Source organism: Coregonus lavaretus, assembly GCF_964263955.1.
Source record: "Coregonus lavaretus genome assembly, chromosome: 23".
NCBI lineage: Eukaryota > Metazoa > Chordata > Actinopteri > Salmoniformes > Salmonidae > Coregonus > Coregonus lavaretus.
Genome location: NC_140010.1, coordinates 36756298 through 36773190, shown reverse-complemented (window position 1 = coordinate 36773190; position 16893 = coordinate 36756298). Strand labels below are relative to the sequence as shown.

General features: G+C 41.1%; 2 protein-coding genes across 2 annotated transcripts; one reads left to right on the top strand and one right to left on the bottom strand.

The window, feature by feature from the left end:
* Window positions 1-914: 914 nt before the first annotated feature.
* Window positions 915-8647, bottom strand: eif4a2 (eukaryotic translation initiation factor 4A2). Its single transcript, XM_084139602.1, has 11 exons — window positions 8591-8647; window positions 7647-7707; window positions 7192-7324; window positions 6865-7004; window positions 6290-6458; window positions 6043-6152; window positions 2869-3012; window positions 2371-2508; window positions 2137-2226; window positions 1760-1839; window positions 915-1653 (listed from the first exon to the last, which is right to left on the bottom strand). The coding sequence occupies exons 1-11, from the start codon at window positions 8638-8640 to the stop codon at window positions 1509-1511; spliced, it is 1260 nt and encodes a 419-aa protein (XP_083995728.1). The 5' UTR covers window positions 8641-8647; the 3' UTR covers window positions 915-1508.
* Window positions 8648-12633: 3986 nt separating this feature from the next.
* dcun1d1 (DCN1, defective in cullin neddylation 1, domain containing 1) lies at window positions 12634-16502 on the top strand. The gene is made up of 7 exons (XM_084139542.1): window positions 12634-13125; window positions 14060-14273; window positions 14559-14727; window positions 14975-15105; window positions 15209-15291; window positions 15462-15558; window positions 15848-16502. The coding sequence occupies exons 1-7, from the start codon at window positions 13123-13125 to the stop codon at window positions 15922-15924; spliced, it is 774 nt and encodes a 257-aa protein (XP_083995668.1). The 5' UTR covers window positions 12634-13122; the 3' UTR covers window positions 15925-16502.
* Window positions 16503-16893: the final 391 nt, after the last annotated feature.

Genomic DNA, 16893 nt, shown 5'->3' with positions numbered 1-16893 from the left:
GTGCATAGACAATGAGCCTCCCTTTTACATTTTAGTCATTTAGCAGACGCTCTTATCCAGAGCGACATAGTGAGTGCATACATTTTTCATACTGGCCCCCCATGGGAATCGAACCCACAACCCTGGCGTTGCAAGTGCCATGCTCTACCAACTGAGCTATTGTGAAGTTCCCAAATGTAAGAGGACTGATATTTACATATTTGCAGAAATCTGTTGTGTATTTTATGGCTAAATTCACCACTGCCAGTAAAACACACAGTCCAGTTCAAGGTAAATGGCAGGCCCATGTGGCAAATGGCTTATTTGCATATAGGCCTACTGTAGCTCTGATTGGCGATGGTGCACCGCAGACTCAGGTCCTGGACAGATGTTTTTATTTGGTTTTATTTACTGCAGTGTCCATTAAATGGCCACTTTCCCACTCTATACTGCTATAGAATGTTCACAAATGCCTTACATTGTTCCCAAACATTCTATGAATGTACGAAAACATGAAAGTGACCAAAAGTTCTCCCTTGTCAAAAAATGTACCCCCCCAAAAAAGTCATTCTTCCTGGGAGTGTATATGAACAGATTTTTTATATATTTCATGATGCTAAAATGCTGTCAGTTCCACTTTAAATCAACTGTTTGCTAGGGTAAATGTGTGACAACACTAAAGCCTCCCTCCCTGATTGTAGCCCTGAACCAGCTCACCTGATTAAATCTAAACAAAGGCTGGATATTAGTTGACAAGCTAAATCAGGTGTGCTAGCTCTGGTATAGACAAATGCTTGAAACGGCTTGAGGTCCCCAGGGAGGTTTGAGAACCACTGGTCTAGACGGCTCAAAGAACATGCCGCTGTGTCAAAGCCTCCTTAACAAAAGTAGGTCATTCACCAACTATTTAAATATTCATAAATTACAATGTATGGTATAATTTAGTACAGCAAGTTTGGTTTTATTAAGACATTCAGTTTCAGGGAAAATAGCTACACGCTCAAAACGTTGAGTTCAGGAAAACTAAGAGGTAAAACTGCATGCAAGCAAAATATGGTCAAACCAAGGACTTTAGACAGTGATAAAATGTGGTACACGTAAATGAACACATTGAATAAAATATAAAGGCGAGTTAAATCTATAACATAAATGGTGCAGACTCGCAACTACACCAAACATATGTTAGCATAACATAATTGGCAGACTTAATACAGCACTTATACCGTTTTGTCCACAAGAAGATCACTAAACGCTGAAGAACATCCACTACACAAACCTTAATAGAACACTGAAATAAACTGATAAGAACCATAACGTTAACTGTCGCCAAGGCTTTTGTAGCTCCAACAAACTCTAAGAGGTTAGAATCTACAACTGTCCACGAGAGACCATCGATGTCGCCTTATCCTACAAATATCGGGAGTCTGATTCAGGCATAGCAATGAGAGAAGTTTGCCTCGAATAATAATGTAAGCACAATGCAAGTGTACGACCGCTAGCACCGCGCTAAAAAATCTCAACCCACTGGTTCAAATCAGGTCAGCCACATTCAAAGGCATCTCGTCAACTGTCGTATTGTAAAACGTCTCGATGTCCCGAAGGATACGCTTGTCCTCTTCGGTCACAAAGTTTATAGCCACGCCTTTTCTGCCAAAACGGCCACCGCGACCAATTCTGTAGAAATGAGGGGGGAACAAAATGTCAGGTCCAGGCGCAAACTTTACAATTACATTAAAGATTCAGTCATAACACAAGTCATCCATTTCATCAGATTACATACCGGTGAATATAATTCTCTCGGTTTGTAGGAAGGTCATAGTTTATGACCAGGGAAACCTGCTGCACATCAATTCCTCGAGCCTGAATATCAAAAAGAACAATAGTTCAAAGCAAGCAAAGTTGAGGCACCAACATGAATATCTAAAGCAAATTTGATTTTTTTAAAATGTAGTCTGACATTAAGTAACAGATTCCTACAGCGAGAGAAATCCGTGGTGGAGAACAGACCTTTCATCTCCCAAAAGGTATTACTGCTAAGCCATACAAAGGGCCATCGCTGAGAAAAACCTTTTGGGTTGCATTTTGGGATAACACAATATCATGCACACATGTTTAGTCATCACTAATGACAGTCGGTAGATCAGAGTGTAGACTCACCAGTAAGTCAGTAGTGATGAGCACTCTGCTGGAGCCAGACCTGAACTCCCTCATGATCACATCCCTTTCCTTCTGGTCCATGTCTCCATGCTAGAAATATATTATATATATATATATTTAAACAAAACAAAAACTTGTTCATTCAACCTGAACTTTCTAATACAACTTTATGTCCAATATGACAGCATTTGAGCTCCATTATAATTCTGGTAGCAATGTTTCTGGTGGTCTTACCAGAGCAGAGACAGTAAAGTCCCTTGCGTGCATCTTCTCGGTCAGCCAGTCGACCTTCCTCCTGGTGTTGAGGAAGATGACTGCCTGAGTGATTGTCAGAGTCTCGTACAGGTCGCACAGCGTGTCCAACTTCCACTCCTGGAAGAAACAGGAAGGGTACAACTCATTTTACTGAGCAGGCCTGGCTAGCCTTATGACAAATTATTTCTAAATGGAACATTACACATTCAGAGATATTGTAGCACAGAATCTTGAGACATAGGACCCCGGACATTAAGAAAGCGGTCCACCCTAGCCTCATTTGCGACACTGCCTTCACTTTTCTTCCTTGGTGTACCCATGCTCACATGCCTGCAAGGGCCAAGCCCAGAGGCTTCACCCCCACAATTATAGCAGGGTGCTTTAAAAGGGAAACGCTAGATCCTTGGTTGGACTACTGGAACTCAACATTTGCAACTGGATAAATATGGAGCCATGGCGTTGGTGAACACTACCCACCTCTCGCTCTACATTGATGTAGAACTGCTTGATACCCTCCAGGGTAAGCTCCTCCTTCTTCACCAGGATGCGAATGGGCTCTCGCATGAACTTCTTGGTCACCTCCAGGACATCCGCTGGCATGGTGGCAGAGAGGAGGACCACCTGTGGAGATACCGGAGAAACTCATTACCCTGTGAACTGGAGAAATGCGCCTGTCATCCAAAGTTGCTGATTAATTGTTGCACTGGGCCTCGAGACAGACGACAACGAACATTAAGAGGTTCGACCACGACTCATACCCACGCAATACTCTGCTAGCATTACTGCATAAACCAAGCTAACCTGGCATCTGCAATTTTAGCAGTTATTTCATGTGGAAGTGGGGTGACTAGGGAAAACAACCTCATGTGATTGCCTTCTGACTACAAGGTTACAGGTTCAACTCCTATTCTCTTCAGCAAAGCACTAGCATGCAATCTGAAAATGTATTCATATGCATGAGTAAAATTGTGCAAGTATATACACAGAACTATACAAAACAATTAAAGATATTCCTGAGTTATACTGAACAAAAATATAAAAACATATGTAAAGTGTTGGTCCCATGTTTCATGAGCTGAAATAAAAAGATCCCAGAAAATGTCCATACACACAAAAAGCTTTTCTAAAATGTTGTGCACAAATTTGTTTACATCCCTGTTAGTGAGCATTTCTTCTTTGCCAAGATAATCCATCCACCTCACAGGTGTGGCATATCAAGGTGATTAAACAGCATGACCATTACAGATGCACCTTGTGCTGGAGACAATAAAAGGCCACTAAAATGTGCAGTTTTGCCACAAAGCTCTCAAGTTGAGGGAGTGTGCAATTGGCATGCTGACTGCAGGAATGTCCACTAGAGCTGTTGCCAGAGATTTTAATTTCTCTACCATAAGCCGCGTCCAACATAGTTTTAGAGAATTTGGCAGCACATCCAACCGGCCTCACAACCACACCAGCCCAGGACCTCCACATCCAGCTTCTTCACCTGCGGGATTGTCTGAGACAGCTGATGAAACTGAAGAGTATTTGTCTAATAAAGCCCTTGTGGGGGAAAACTCATTGTGATAGGCTGGGCCTGGCTCCCCAGTGGGTGGGTCTGGCTAGTAAGTGGCTGGGCCTTGCTCCCCAGTGGGTGGGTCTGGCTAGTAAGTGGCTGGGCCTGGCTCCCCAGTGGGTGGGTCTGGCTAGTAAGTGGCTGGGCCTGGCTCCCCAGTGGGTGGGTCTGGCTAGTAAGTGGCTGGGCCTGGCTCCCCAGTGGGTGGGTCTGGCTAGTAAGTGGCTGGGCCTGGCTCCCCAGTGGGTGGGTCTGGCTAGTAAGTGGCTGGGCCTGGCTCCCCAGTGGGTGGGTCTGGCTAGTAAGTGGCTGGGCCTGGCTCCCCAGTGGGTGGGTCTGGCTAGTAAGTGGCTGGGCCTGGCTCCCCAGTGGGTGGGTCTGGCTAGTAAGTGGCTGGGCCTGGCTCCCCAGTGGGTGGGCCCATGGCTGCACCCCTGCCCAGTCGTGAAATTCATAGATTAGGGCCTAATGAATTTTTCAATTGACTTACTTCCTTACATGAACTGTAACATTGTTGAAATTGTTGTGTTCATACAAGGGAATCAGTCAATTGAAATAAATTAGGCCTCAATCTATGGATTTCACATGACTGGGAACACAGATATGCATCTGTTGGTCACAGTTAGCTTCTTTTTTTTTTTAAGTCAGGGGTGCGAATCAAAAAACAGTATCTGGTGTGAATACCATTTGCCTCATGCAGTGCAACACATCTCCGTCTCAGAGTTGATCAGGCTGTTTAGTTTTATTTACACAAAGTGAGATTTGAATTTAAAAAAAAAAATTGAAACAGGGTGCAGGTGATGTAAGCCCAAGGGCTTATATGAAAACACCATAAAGCAATATACAATACATAAGTACAAAAATAAATTGTTATAACAGAAAACCCAATTATAAACACAGAAATGAATTAATCCTTTGCATAGAGTTGATCAGGCGGTTGATTGTTGCCTGTGGAATGTTGTCCCACTCCTCTTCAATAGCTGTGGAACATGCTGTCGTACACGTTGAGCCAGAGCATCCCTATATGCTCGATGGGTGACATGTCTGGTGAGTATGCAGGCCATGGAAGAACTGGGACATTGAGCTTCCAGGAATTGTGTACAGATCCTTGCGACATGGGGCTGTGCATTATGCTGAAACATGAGGTGATGGCGGCGGATGAATGGCACGACAATGGGCCTCAGGATCTCGTCACGGTATCTCTTCATTCAAATTGCCATCAATAAAATGCAATTGTGTTCGTTGTCCGTAGCTTATGCCTGCCGATACCATAACCCCACCATGAGGCACTGTTCACAACGCTGACATCAGCAAACCACTCGTCTGCTCAGTAGCGTTGAAAACAAATCTGTGAAGAGCACACTACCCCAGCGTGCCAGTGGCCATCGAAGGTGAGCATTTTCCCATCGAAGTCGGTTACGACACTAAACTGCAGTCAGGTCAAGACCCTAGTCAGGACGACGATCATGCAGATGAGCTTCCCTGAGACTGACAGTTTGTGCAGAAATTATCCAGTTGTGCAAACCCAGTTTCATTAGCTGTCCGGGTGGCGGTCTCAGATGATCCCGCAGGTGAAGAAGCTGGATGTTGAGGTCCTGGCCTGGCGTGGCTACATGTGGTCTATGGTTGTGAGGCCAGTTGGACATGCTGCGAAATTCTCTAAAACTACAAAAATGAAAATGAACTTCTCTGCCAACAGCTCTGGTGGGCATTCCTGCAGTCAGCATGCCAACTGGACACTCCCTTGAAACATCTGTGGCATTGTGTTGTGTGACAAAACGGCATATTTTAGAGTGGCCTTTTGTCCCTAGCACAAGGTGCACCTGTGTAATCATGCTGTTTAATCAGCTTCTTGATAAGTCACAACTGTCAGGTGGATGGATCATCTTGGCAAAGTTGAAATGCTAACTAACAGGGATGTAAACACATTTGTGCACAACATTTGAGAAATAAGCTTTCAGGTAGGTATGTACATTTTTCTGGGATCTTTTATTTCAGCTCATGAAACATGGGACCAAAACTTTACATGTTGCGTTTATTTTTGTTCAGTATAGAATAAATAGTTTTATTTAATAATTTATAAAAAAGAGACCTACTTGGATGTTTGTGCTCAGTTTCTGAAAGATCTCATAGATCTGATCCTTAAAACCTCGACTCAGCATCTCATCAGCTTCGTCCAGGACAAACATCTTGATGCATTTCGGAGCTACAATGAAGTAGACAAGACTGCAACTTAGCACATGTATTGTGATCAACAAGCTAGGAAGGCCTCTAAAGAATGCCAATGGACAAGAGAGAAATGAGTTGGTCAGATGGCAGATACTTACACTGATGAGTACTTACACAGGTATCTCCTGTTAAGCATGTCAAACACCCGGCCTGGAGTCCCCACCACTATGTGGGGGGCCTCGGCCGTCAACTTCTGCATCTCGTTGCGGACGTTGGTGCCCCCAATGCAGGCGTGGCAGGCAGCCCCCATGTAGTCCCCCAGAGCCAGAATCACCTTCTGGATCTGAAATGGGTAAAACAATATGTTTCATGGTGATTTGCGCTTGGCATCAATGTATTAAACTAGACTTGAGGGTTTCTTGAGTGATCAGCATAAAAAGTTGTCACCATTATCAGGTCTGTCCCGAAAGATGAAATGACATCATTTCACTCAACCCTCATTACAGAAGGGAACTGAAATCCCCTATAAACAAGTGATAGGCAAGTAGTCAGGTCAACTTTCAGAGCAATGCAGTCATGGACAGAGACTACACCGATCCTAAGAGATCTGTCACCTCCTTTAATCCAATTAGTTGATTTTGCATGAAGGAAGGAAGTGGGGAAAATATAAATACCTTTTTGGTTTGAGACTTAATATGCCGCCTTGGTCTGATACACTTAAGTTTATCCTGACCTCAGGTACAGCATACCTGCTGAGCCAGCTCCCTGGTGGGGGCCAGTACCAAAGCCTGGGTCTCTTTCTGCTCCATGTCCAGTTGCTGCAAAATAGAGATGGCAAACGTGGCAGTCTTGCCAGTGCCTGACTGGGCTTGGGCAATGACATCAAAGCCTGGGGGGTGGGAGCAAAGGGGTTTCATGATCAGAATGCAAATTAAGTCCTCATTCACTTGAGTGATCATTAACACTCAAAAGTAGTTCTCCATTGCAGTCCCAAAAGATGGTATACCATCATTTCACTCAATGAGAGGATGTTCAACTTTCATTTATTGGTATAAACAAACCATTGATTTACATACCTTTGATACACGGAATGATTGCCCTCTGTTGAATGGCCGATGGCTTCTCAAAACCATACGCATAAATACCCCTAAGGAGTGTCTCCTTCAGGGCCATATCATCGAAGTTGTCAGTAATCTCGTTCCAGTTGCTCTGCACAATAACATGAGTATTTAGTTCAGTGTACAAATTGTTACGATGACAGTGAGTCAACTGCAGGCCTACGCTTGAGGTTGAGTGATCAGTATAGAAAGGTGTCACCATTATCAGGTCTGTCCCGAAAGATGAAATGCCATCATTTCACTCAAACCTTGTTACAGAAGGGAACTGAAATCCCCTATAACAAGTTATGTGCAAGGAGTCGGGTAAACTTTCAAACCAATGCAGTCATGGACAGATTACCCTAATCCTCAGAGATCCATAATTTATTTTAACCAAATTAATTGATTTCGCTAGGAGAGAGTTAAGACCATACCTCGATGACACCATCAGGCTCCATCCCCTCTGGCCCTGCATCATGCTCACGATCTCTTGAGCTATAGGTGAAAATAAGGAGCAGCATCAGACATACTGAGCAACCAAAACATTCAGATTAATTTCAATATGGTTATTGGGAGAGGGTTGGTGAAGCAATTACAGGAAAATCCTCATCAGCCAAGTGGGAAGTTTGACATGTAAGTGTGAGGAGTAAAATACAAAAAATATATAGAAATTACATTTAGCTAGTGTTGCTTATTGAGTGAGACCTGTGGTGTCCCAACTTCACCGACTTGGTTGGTTGGTCTCGCACTTGTCCACATCCCAAATGGACCACCATTTCTTAAGCTAACTAATCTCCGTTGGAGCTGATAAACCGATGAAATTCAAAAAACTTAGCCAATATTCATTTTAAAAAATTCCCCCTCTAATCCTGCTGCCAACTCAGTCAGTGCGTGGCAACGTTAGCAAGCTGACTAGCTAGTTAACCAAAGTTAGCAACCTAGATAACTAATTTAGCCGAACTAGCTGGAACCAAAGCCATCATTGAGCTAGTCTGGCTGAAACTTAGTTCAACCAAGGCTGGAACTAGGCCGTGGATGACACCATCTGACATTATCTAATTGGTTGTGTAAAATGACAAGCCTACAGTTAGTAAATGTGTAAATTGTGTCTAGGTAACCAAATTGTATATTTTACTGCATATTCTTTGCATCAGCTAAATATGAGGCAGACGTGACCTAGCATCTTGACAGAGAACTAACATGGATAGCTAACGTTAACTAACATTAAGCTAGCATGCTAATGCCAATGGGGTCCGGCGTTGTAAGCCACCTAGCTAGCTAGTTTCCTACGAATAGCTACAAGATGCATGGAAAATGCAGGTCTATAAATAATGTAATACATGTCATTTTAATGTGACGCCATGAAACAAGGCTTTACCTGTTGTAATCAGGAGAATCGCTAGACATGATCCACTCAAACTTCAACATGCGACTGGAAAAGATCTACGGAGAGGAGGACAAGCGATTTTATATGGCCGGACTATTTTCACTGATATGTAAACAGTAAATCTGGTAATTTTTCGGGACAGACAAGACATTCTCCACACAAAGACAATCTTTTTAATAGACAAATATTTATGATTTATGTGTTAATACTGTGAAGCTGCGTTCTATAAAGCGAAAACAACAAAATATGTAGACTATTTTATAGCGGAAGGATATTGCAGCACAAGTTGCAGGTATTTGGGTTGCTACGGAGTCCTCATCATGTCAAAATTCATGGCATGCTAAATTCTATGGGAAATTTACTCTTTGCCAAGACAACATATCAACTTTATGAAATAATTTCTGATCTCACACAGTCTCTGTTTCTCATTTCTCATGTCATGTGTAGTAACGCCCTGTTTTACCACTCATACATTTGGAATGGTTTGGATTATTTTCTAACTAAATATATAGCATTCCCAGCCCAGGCCCATGGAAAAAACTTATACATGTTTTTGTTGTGTAAAGTAAACAATTCAATCCAGTGAATTCCCTCCCAGAAATGTACGCCACTATCAATCTCACAACTAAAACCCCAACTACAAAGTATTGCATTTGATAGCTAAATACAGTATTTCACTTGTGTAAAACCTGCAGGTGCAAACCCAGCTAACAATTATAGGGAGAACGTTTTTGTAATGTTCACCTGTTTAATTGTCCAGTTTTCCATTAGTTAGGGGAACATTCTATCTGTCAGCAACATAAAAAATTAAATAAAATGTTTTGGTGTTAATGTTAGGAGAACATTGCCTTAATGTCTAGCAGAACTTGGTTACAATGTTCTCCGAATACACAACAAATGTTATGGGGCGTTTCAATAACATTTTGGGTTTTATTTTGTTAAGACACTCATCTTTCTATCTGTAAAATACTAAAGATTTTTGGTGCATTTTTCCAAAGAAACTATTATCTAGAATAAAAAATGTACAACATATCAACAATTCCCGCTAAGGATAACCACACAAAATGTGGTGATAGCAGGTGCTTCTGGAGCTGAGAATAATGAGCTGGTGTGTGGGAAGAGTCTGACTTTCGGGGAAATGGCAGTTAAAGACAAGTACACTGAATTTAGACTACCAAACAACAAACGCCTATTTAGACCCAATCACCATCTCTTCAAAATAAGTTATTAAATATAGGCCTAGTCCAGTTTGTAACACTCTCTATGAAATGGCCTTTTAAATTATGTGTAATTTAATGTAGTGAGCTTTGAAATGATTGATGTACAGTGCCTTCAAAAAGTATTCATACCCCTTGACTTATTCCACATTTTGTTGTGTTACAGCCTGAATTAAAAATGGATTAAAACATTTTTTCTTCTTCTCATCTACACACAGTACCCCATAATTTACATTTTACATTTTACATTTTAGTCATTTGGCAGACGCTCTTATCCAGAGCGACTTACAGTTAGTGAATACATTTTTTTTTTTTTATACTGGCCCCCCGTGGGAATCGAACCCACAACCCTTGCATTGCAAACGCCATGCTCTATCAACTGAGCTACATCCCTGCCGGCCATTCCCTCCCCTACCCTAAACGACGCTGGGCCAATTGTGCGCCGCCCATGAGTCTCCTGGTCGCGGCCGGCTGCGACAGAGCCTGGATTCGAACCAGGATCTCTAGTGGCACAGTTAGCACTGCGATGCATAATGCATAATGCATAATGACAAAGTGAAAAGAAAGTGCAATTTTATGTATTGAAAATGAAATACAGAAATCTCTCATTTCATTTCTCATATGAAGACTTTTCCTACAAACCCAAAACTTTGATGGAGAAATGTGCTAGTGATTAAAATGTTGTGACAACTAATAAAATAATACAATTATAAACCATTGCATGGCAGTCGTATGTTTTTCAATACAATTATTAGAAAACATCTCTACAGTGCCTTTAGAAAGTATTCATACCCCTTGACTTATTCCACATTTTGTTGTGTTACAGCCTGAATTCAAACTCGATTAAATTGATTCTACACACACACGATTTCTGAAATGTTAGAAATGTATTGTAAAATTAAATACAGAAATATCCAATTTACATAAGTATTCACACCACTGAGTCAATACTTTGTAGAAGTCTCTAAGAGCTTTTCCACACTTGGATTGTGCAACATTTGCCCATGTATTATTTTCAAAATTCTTCAAGCTCTGTCAAATTGGTTGTTGATTATTGCTAGACAACCATTTGAAGGTCTTGCCATAGATTTTCAAGTAGATTTTAAGTCAAAACTGTAACTCGGCCACTCAGGAACATTCACTGTCTACTTGGTAAGCAACTCCAGTGTAGATTTGGCCTTGTGTTTTAGGTAATTGTCCTGCTGAAAGGCGAATTCATCTCCCAGTGTCTGGTGGAAAGCAGACTGCACCAGGTTTTCCTCTAAGATTTTGCCTGTTCTTAGCTCCATACCGTTTCTTTTTTATTCTAAAAAACTCCCAAGTCCTTAACGATTACAAGCATGCCCATAACATGATGCAGCCACCACTATGCTTGAAAATATGGAGAGTGGTACTCAGTAATGTCTAGTATTGGATTTGCCCAAATATAACACTTTGTATTCAGGACAAAAAGCTAATTGCACTGGCACATTTTTTTTGCAGTATTACTAGTGCATTGTTGCAAACAGGATGCATGTTTTGGAATATTTTTATTCTGTACAGGCTTCCTTCTTTTCACTCTGTCAATTACGTTAGCATTGTGGAGTAACTACAATGTTGTTGATCCAGCCTCAGTTTTCTCCTATCACAGCCATTAAACTATGTAACTGTGTTAAAGTTACCATTGGCCTCATGGTGAAATCCCTGAGCGGTTTCCTTCCTCTCCGGCAACTGAGTTAGGAAGGACGCCTGTCTCTTTGTAGTGACTGGGTGTATTGATACACCATCCAAAGTGTAATTAATAACTTCACCATGCTCAAAGGGATATTGAATGTCTTTTTTTCCCCCCATCTGCAAGGTATTGGAAAACATCCCTGGTCTTTGTGGTTGAATCTGTGTTTGAAATTCACTGCTCGACTGAGGGACCTTTCAGATAATCGTATGTGTGAGGTACAGAGATGAGGTAGTCATTCAAAGATCATGTTAAACCCTATTATTGCACACAAAGTGTGACTTGTTATGCACATTTTTACTCCTGAACTGATTTAGGCTTGCCATAACAAGGATTTTGAATACTCAAGACATTTCAGCTTTTCATTTTTTATTAATTTGTAAACATAATTCCACTTTGACATTATGGGGTATTGAGTGTAGGCCAGTAACAAAACATCTCAATTTAATCAATAAAAAAATTCAGGCTGTAACACAACAATATGTGGAAAAAGGTCAATGGGGTGTGAATACTTTCTGAAGGTACTGCATGTCCATTTTAAAGTGGTTAAAATTCATCAAAATGTATGACGGTAGTATGATAAACTAAAGAAAATATACAGTTTCATCAAGTTTTGGAAATTGTTATGTTTACTTTTTGAAAATACTAATATTAATGGACCGAAATACCAAAATTGATAGGTAAATGCAAAAATGTATTTTCAGCCAGTGGTGCTTGGCCTTTAGGGCCGCACAATGAGCAGCAACCCTGCTTGGGGTGTAAACCTACTCCTGAGTAGAATGGTCCCCCATTTAACTGCGACACAACATACAGAAAATGGTATACAGTCCAATAAATGATAAAATTACACACACAAAACATGTGTTGATCATTTAGGTTTAACAAAAAATCCGACAAAAAATCACACATCTTATAGAAATACTTTTAATCATTATTTGTATGTAGTGTCAAATATATCGATAATTGTGCACATTTTACATAATAATTCATTTACAAAGTTAACAGGACGGGACTCTTTCTAAGAAAAAACAATTTCTTAGGGTGCATTCGTGAATTCCCTCTGGCTATCTACTCCGATTTCAGAGCACTCTCGTCTGAGTGTGCCAGAGCGCAGAATAACTGATGAATTTACGAACGCTCAACACCCGTTGAATATGACCGGTGGTGTTAGAAAACGTCGGCAAAAAAAACAAAAACATTATTAAAACGTTGCCAGCAGCACAGTTACAGGCGAGTTAAGTATGCTAAGGCGAGTAAATTGGTCAGAGTGAGGTCTTCTCTCATTTGTGTCTGGAAATTGCAAGCTAGCTAGCCAACTTTAGCCAAATTAGCTTGGGTTATTGACTGCCGTTGTGAGGTCAGAACGCTCGTTCAGTGTACGCTCCGAGAGCCGAAACTCTCTGAATTTACGAACGGATAATCTGACAACGCTCTGAATATATGAACGCCCAGAGCGCACTCAGGCACTCCAAAGTGAATTTACGAACACACCATTATTCTGAAGGAGTCCAAAAATCCGTGACCCGGAAGAGTTTAGCTAATTATTCTTGCCTGCTTCACAGCGGTGGGAAGACGGGAGTTGGGCAATTACAAACATGGTGAGGAACATGTTCTGTTTATTTCGTTTTTGGTGTCTATTTGTAGTTATCCCCCCCATAGTTGATCAAATCAACACTCTAAACACTGAATTTAAACAAACTTGCGAAACGGTTATCTGTTACCTTTGTTTTTCATCCTAAACACTGCTAACGTTAGCTAGCTAGTTTTTTAGCAACTCGACTGGATTTCGGTTCATTGTCATTGAACAACCTAGCGTGTCAATAATGCAGCATAGCTAGGTTGTCAGACAGCTATAGTCAACAACATATTCTAGACAGTCAATTTAGCAGTCTAACCTTGCTAAAGAAGCCAACCAATCTCAGCTAGCTTGTCGTTAAAATGAACATATATGCGCAGTCGCGGATCATAGCTTTGACTAGGCCTATTTGTTTTGCCTTTAAACGCCTTGGCTAAGTAGAGTGCATACTGGATTAGGAAGTGTGAATGCCACAATAACTTAATTGTTGTGCTCTGTATGTCATGGTAACACCTTTCTGCACCCAAACCTTGCATGCATAGTCGACTAAACAGTTTTACGTTGTGTTGGGTAGATACCTAAAGGAAAGTCATTATTAGACAACTAAATAACTTTTCAAAACGACCTCCGTGGCTAAAAGCAAGCTATTATAACATGCATTCAAGATTATGGTTATTGACAAGATACCATAAGAAAAAGTGTGCAATGGATGCATGTATTGTTAGGTTTGCAGACTGCTGCCAGGAATGGCATTTCTACCTAAGGCTATACTGTTTTGAAAGTTCTCACAATTCTGAGCCTGAGTAGAGCTATACTTCAGGTGTCATTTGGGAAATGCGCAGGAGTTAAAAGTAATGCTTTTAGTTTTGACAAAGCATTGTCAGAATGAAAGCTACAGGTTGTGCCTTTAACCTGCGTACTCTTTGTTTGTCCTGAAAATGTCTGTCTTTACCCAGAACAAGCTGAAGTCCTCACAGAAGGATAAAGTTCGACAGTTCATGATCTTCACACAATCGAATGAGAAGACTGCATTGACCTGTCTGTCACAGAATGACTGGAAACTAGATGTCGCCACAGACAACTTTTTCCAAAATCCAGACCTCTACCATTCAAATCTAAAAGGAGCGTTAGACAAGAAAAAGTTAGAACAGCTCTACAACAGATACAGAGGTAAGTGTCATCACTCAAGGTTGTCAAGGGTTTAAGACAGTAAAAACGACAGCAGTATTACTGACTGTAAAAAATAAAAACTGCTATATGCCATGCATGCTGTGGAAACGTACTTCACCAACTTTCACCACCAAAATCATATAAAATGGATATCATCAAAGAAAGACAGGCCAAATGGGTAAATTGTCTGTCAGTTTACCCATTTGTCAGTCAAGTAGCTCACAATGGCGAAAGTATTAATTGAACAACTCCCCCCCCCCCCCCCCCCCCTTATCCTTTACTTAGACCCACAAGATGACAACAAGATCGGTATAGATGGCATCCAGCAGTTCTGTGATGACCTGGGCCTGGACCCGGCCAGTATTAGTGTGCTCCTCATTGCCTGGAAGTTCCGGGCAGCAACACAGTGCGAGTTCTCCAGACAGGAGTTCATGGACGGGATGGCAGAACAAGGGTGAGGACGGCCTTTGCAAGAGATAGGTTTGACTTTATTTCTGTGTCCAATTTGACTGACTCTAATTGACAACATGTTTTTGTGTTAACTGGTTTCATCATGTAACTATAGAGGAAATTGTCATCCATCATCACAATCAGCCATTGAGTTGTGTAACAGAATGTAGGCTAAGCTCTTCTTTCTCCACATCAGGTAGGCTAACCCTTAAACTTGTAATTGGTGCTAAAGCTTATTTTGTTCTCCTCAGGTGTGACAGTATAGAGAAACTAAAAGCCCAACTACCAAAAATGGAGCAAGAGTTAAAGGACCAAGTGAAATTTAAGGACTTTTACCAGTTTACATTTAACTTTGCAAAGAATCCTGGCCAGAAAGGTTTGGGTAAGCAATCCATTTTGACTTTCCTGATCTATTTTCATAGTCTACTCTGCTCCTTGGACTTGGATTTCTCTCAGACATGTCCTCATTGTTGTGCATTTTCTAGACTTAGAAATGGCAATTGCGTATTGGAATTTAGTACTGGCTGGAAGATTCAAATTCCTGGACCTATGGAACACATTTTTAGTGGTAAGTTATATATTTTTACTTAATTGAATACACTTTATTGATCCCCAGAGGGGAAATTGGATGGTGGTTTTTCTTCAGTTGAAGGCTTCAATAAACATGTAGGACGATAAATGGAGGTTAGTTGTTTCTCTTGATGCTCATTTGGATGTTTTCCTCTACTTCCCCTGCAGGAGCACCATAAACGATCAATCCCTAAGGACACCTGGAACCTCTTGTTAGACTTCAGCACAATGATAACTGATGACATGTCCAATTATGACGAGGAAGGTTTGTGTTTGTTTTACTAGGGCTAAAAACTATAGCTACCCATTGCCTCAGGTCAGGTGCTTGACAATGGAATCAGTTGTCAATAGAACAACATGGAGCCAGCCCACTTGTTTCCTCTTCCAATAACCACTTGCTTAACCCTGCATCCTTTGTGCTTCCTTTAAGATAAAGCAAGTTTCATTTTAAGCATGAAACATTAGTGAGAATATTGCCTAGTCAATGTCCTACCTCATGGATCTAAAAGAGACATTTCATTGTTGTTCTGTCATGTTTGTCTCTTCCCTCCAAGGAGCATGGCCGGTCCTCATTGACGATTTTGTGGAGTTTGCGCGGCCGCACATCGGTACCAAAAGCACAGCTGTCTAGGTGCCTCCCAAACTCGGAACGTCGATACGTTTGTTTATACAAGAAACACACAACCAAGGCGGTGAAACGGAGCACAGGGGACTGCACTGAGCTGAGATCTATGTTGCCTTTTCCAACCCTCAGGACTGAGATGTTTTACACAAAGACTATATAAAAGGCATATCTCCTCGTCGGTCGTCTTGTGGGGGTTTGGCCTTTTATCTTTAGTATGGGGCTTTTTTGTGTCGGCTCGAGCCAACTGGAGAGGAGTCGCCATCCTGGACGTTACAGTTCCTGTCCCAGTGTTTAGTTGACGTGGTCGAGGTTCGTGTGAAGCAAACCAACACCCCGAAAAGACAAATACAATTGTATCGTATTCTAAACACAAGGGTCCCTGAGGGAATGTCGTTCTTTTAAATATGAAATAGAATTTTAATACTTTGTGCATTCCTGCTATGAATTTTGTTTTATGAGACATTTGTGTGACTGAGCAGTACAAAAACATTGATTGTAATTTTTTTTGTTTTGTTTTAAGCATAATGCTTTTCAATACACACATGTATAAGGTAATAAAATGTTTCAATTTGGTATCTCTTTAATGTGTCCAAGGCTCTGTGTGTTGATAATGATGATGCACACTTGTCTGTCATATTTCTGTCTGCAAGATCTAATACCCGAAAGCTGCATGTCATATGAATGGCATATGTTGAAAGGATATACTATTCTTCCAATTGTTAATTTTACTAGAGATATAATTGTTCCTCAATTAATAATGGTCTATGTTAGGGTTCCCCAACTGGCGGTCTGCGGGCTGAATTTGGCCCTCGGGTGATAAAAAAATAATATATATATATATACATATTTGGGGGGGGGGGGATAAGACTGTAAAAACACCAGCAAATCAGCTCCAAGCGATGTTAATTTTTGAAATCTGTTACAAAATATTCCCACTCATAGAGAGATATGTGATTGTATACAAATAAATGTAAG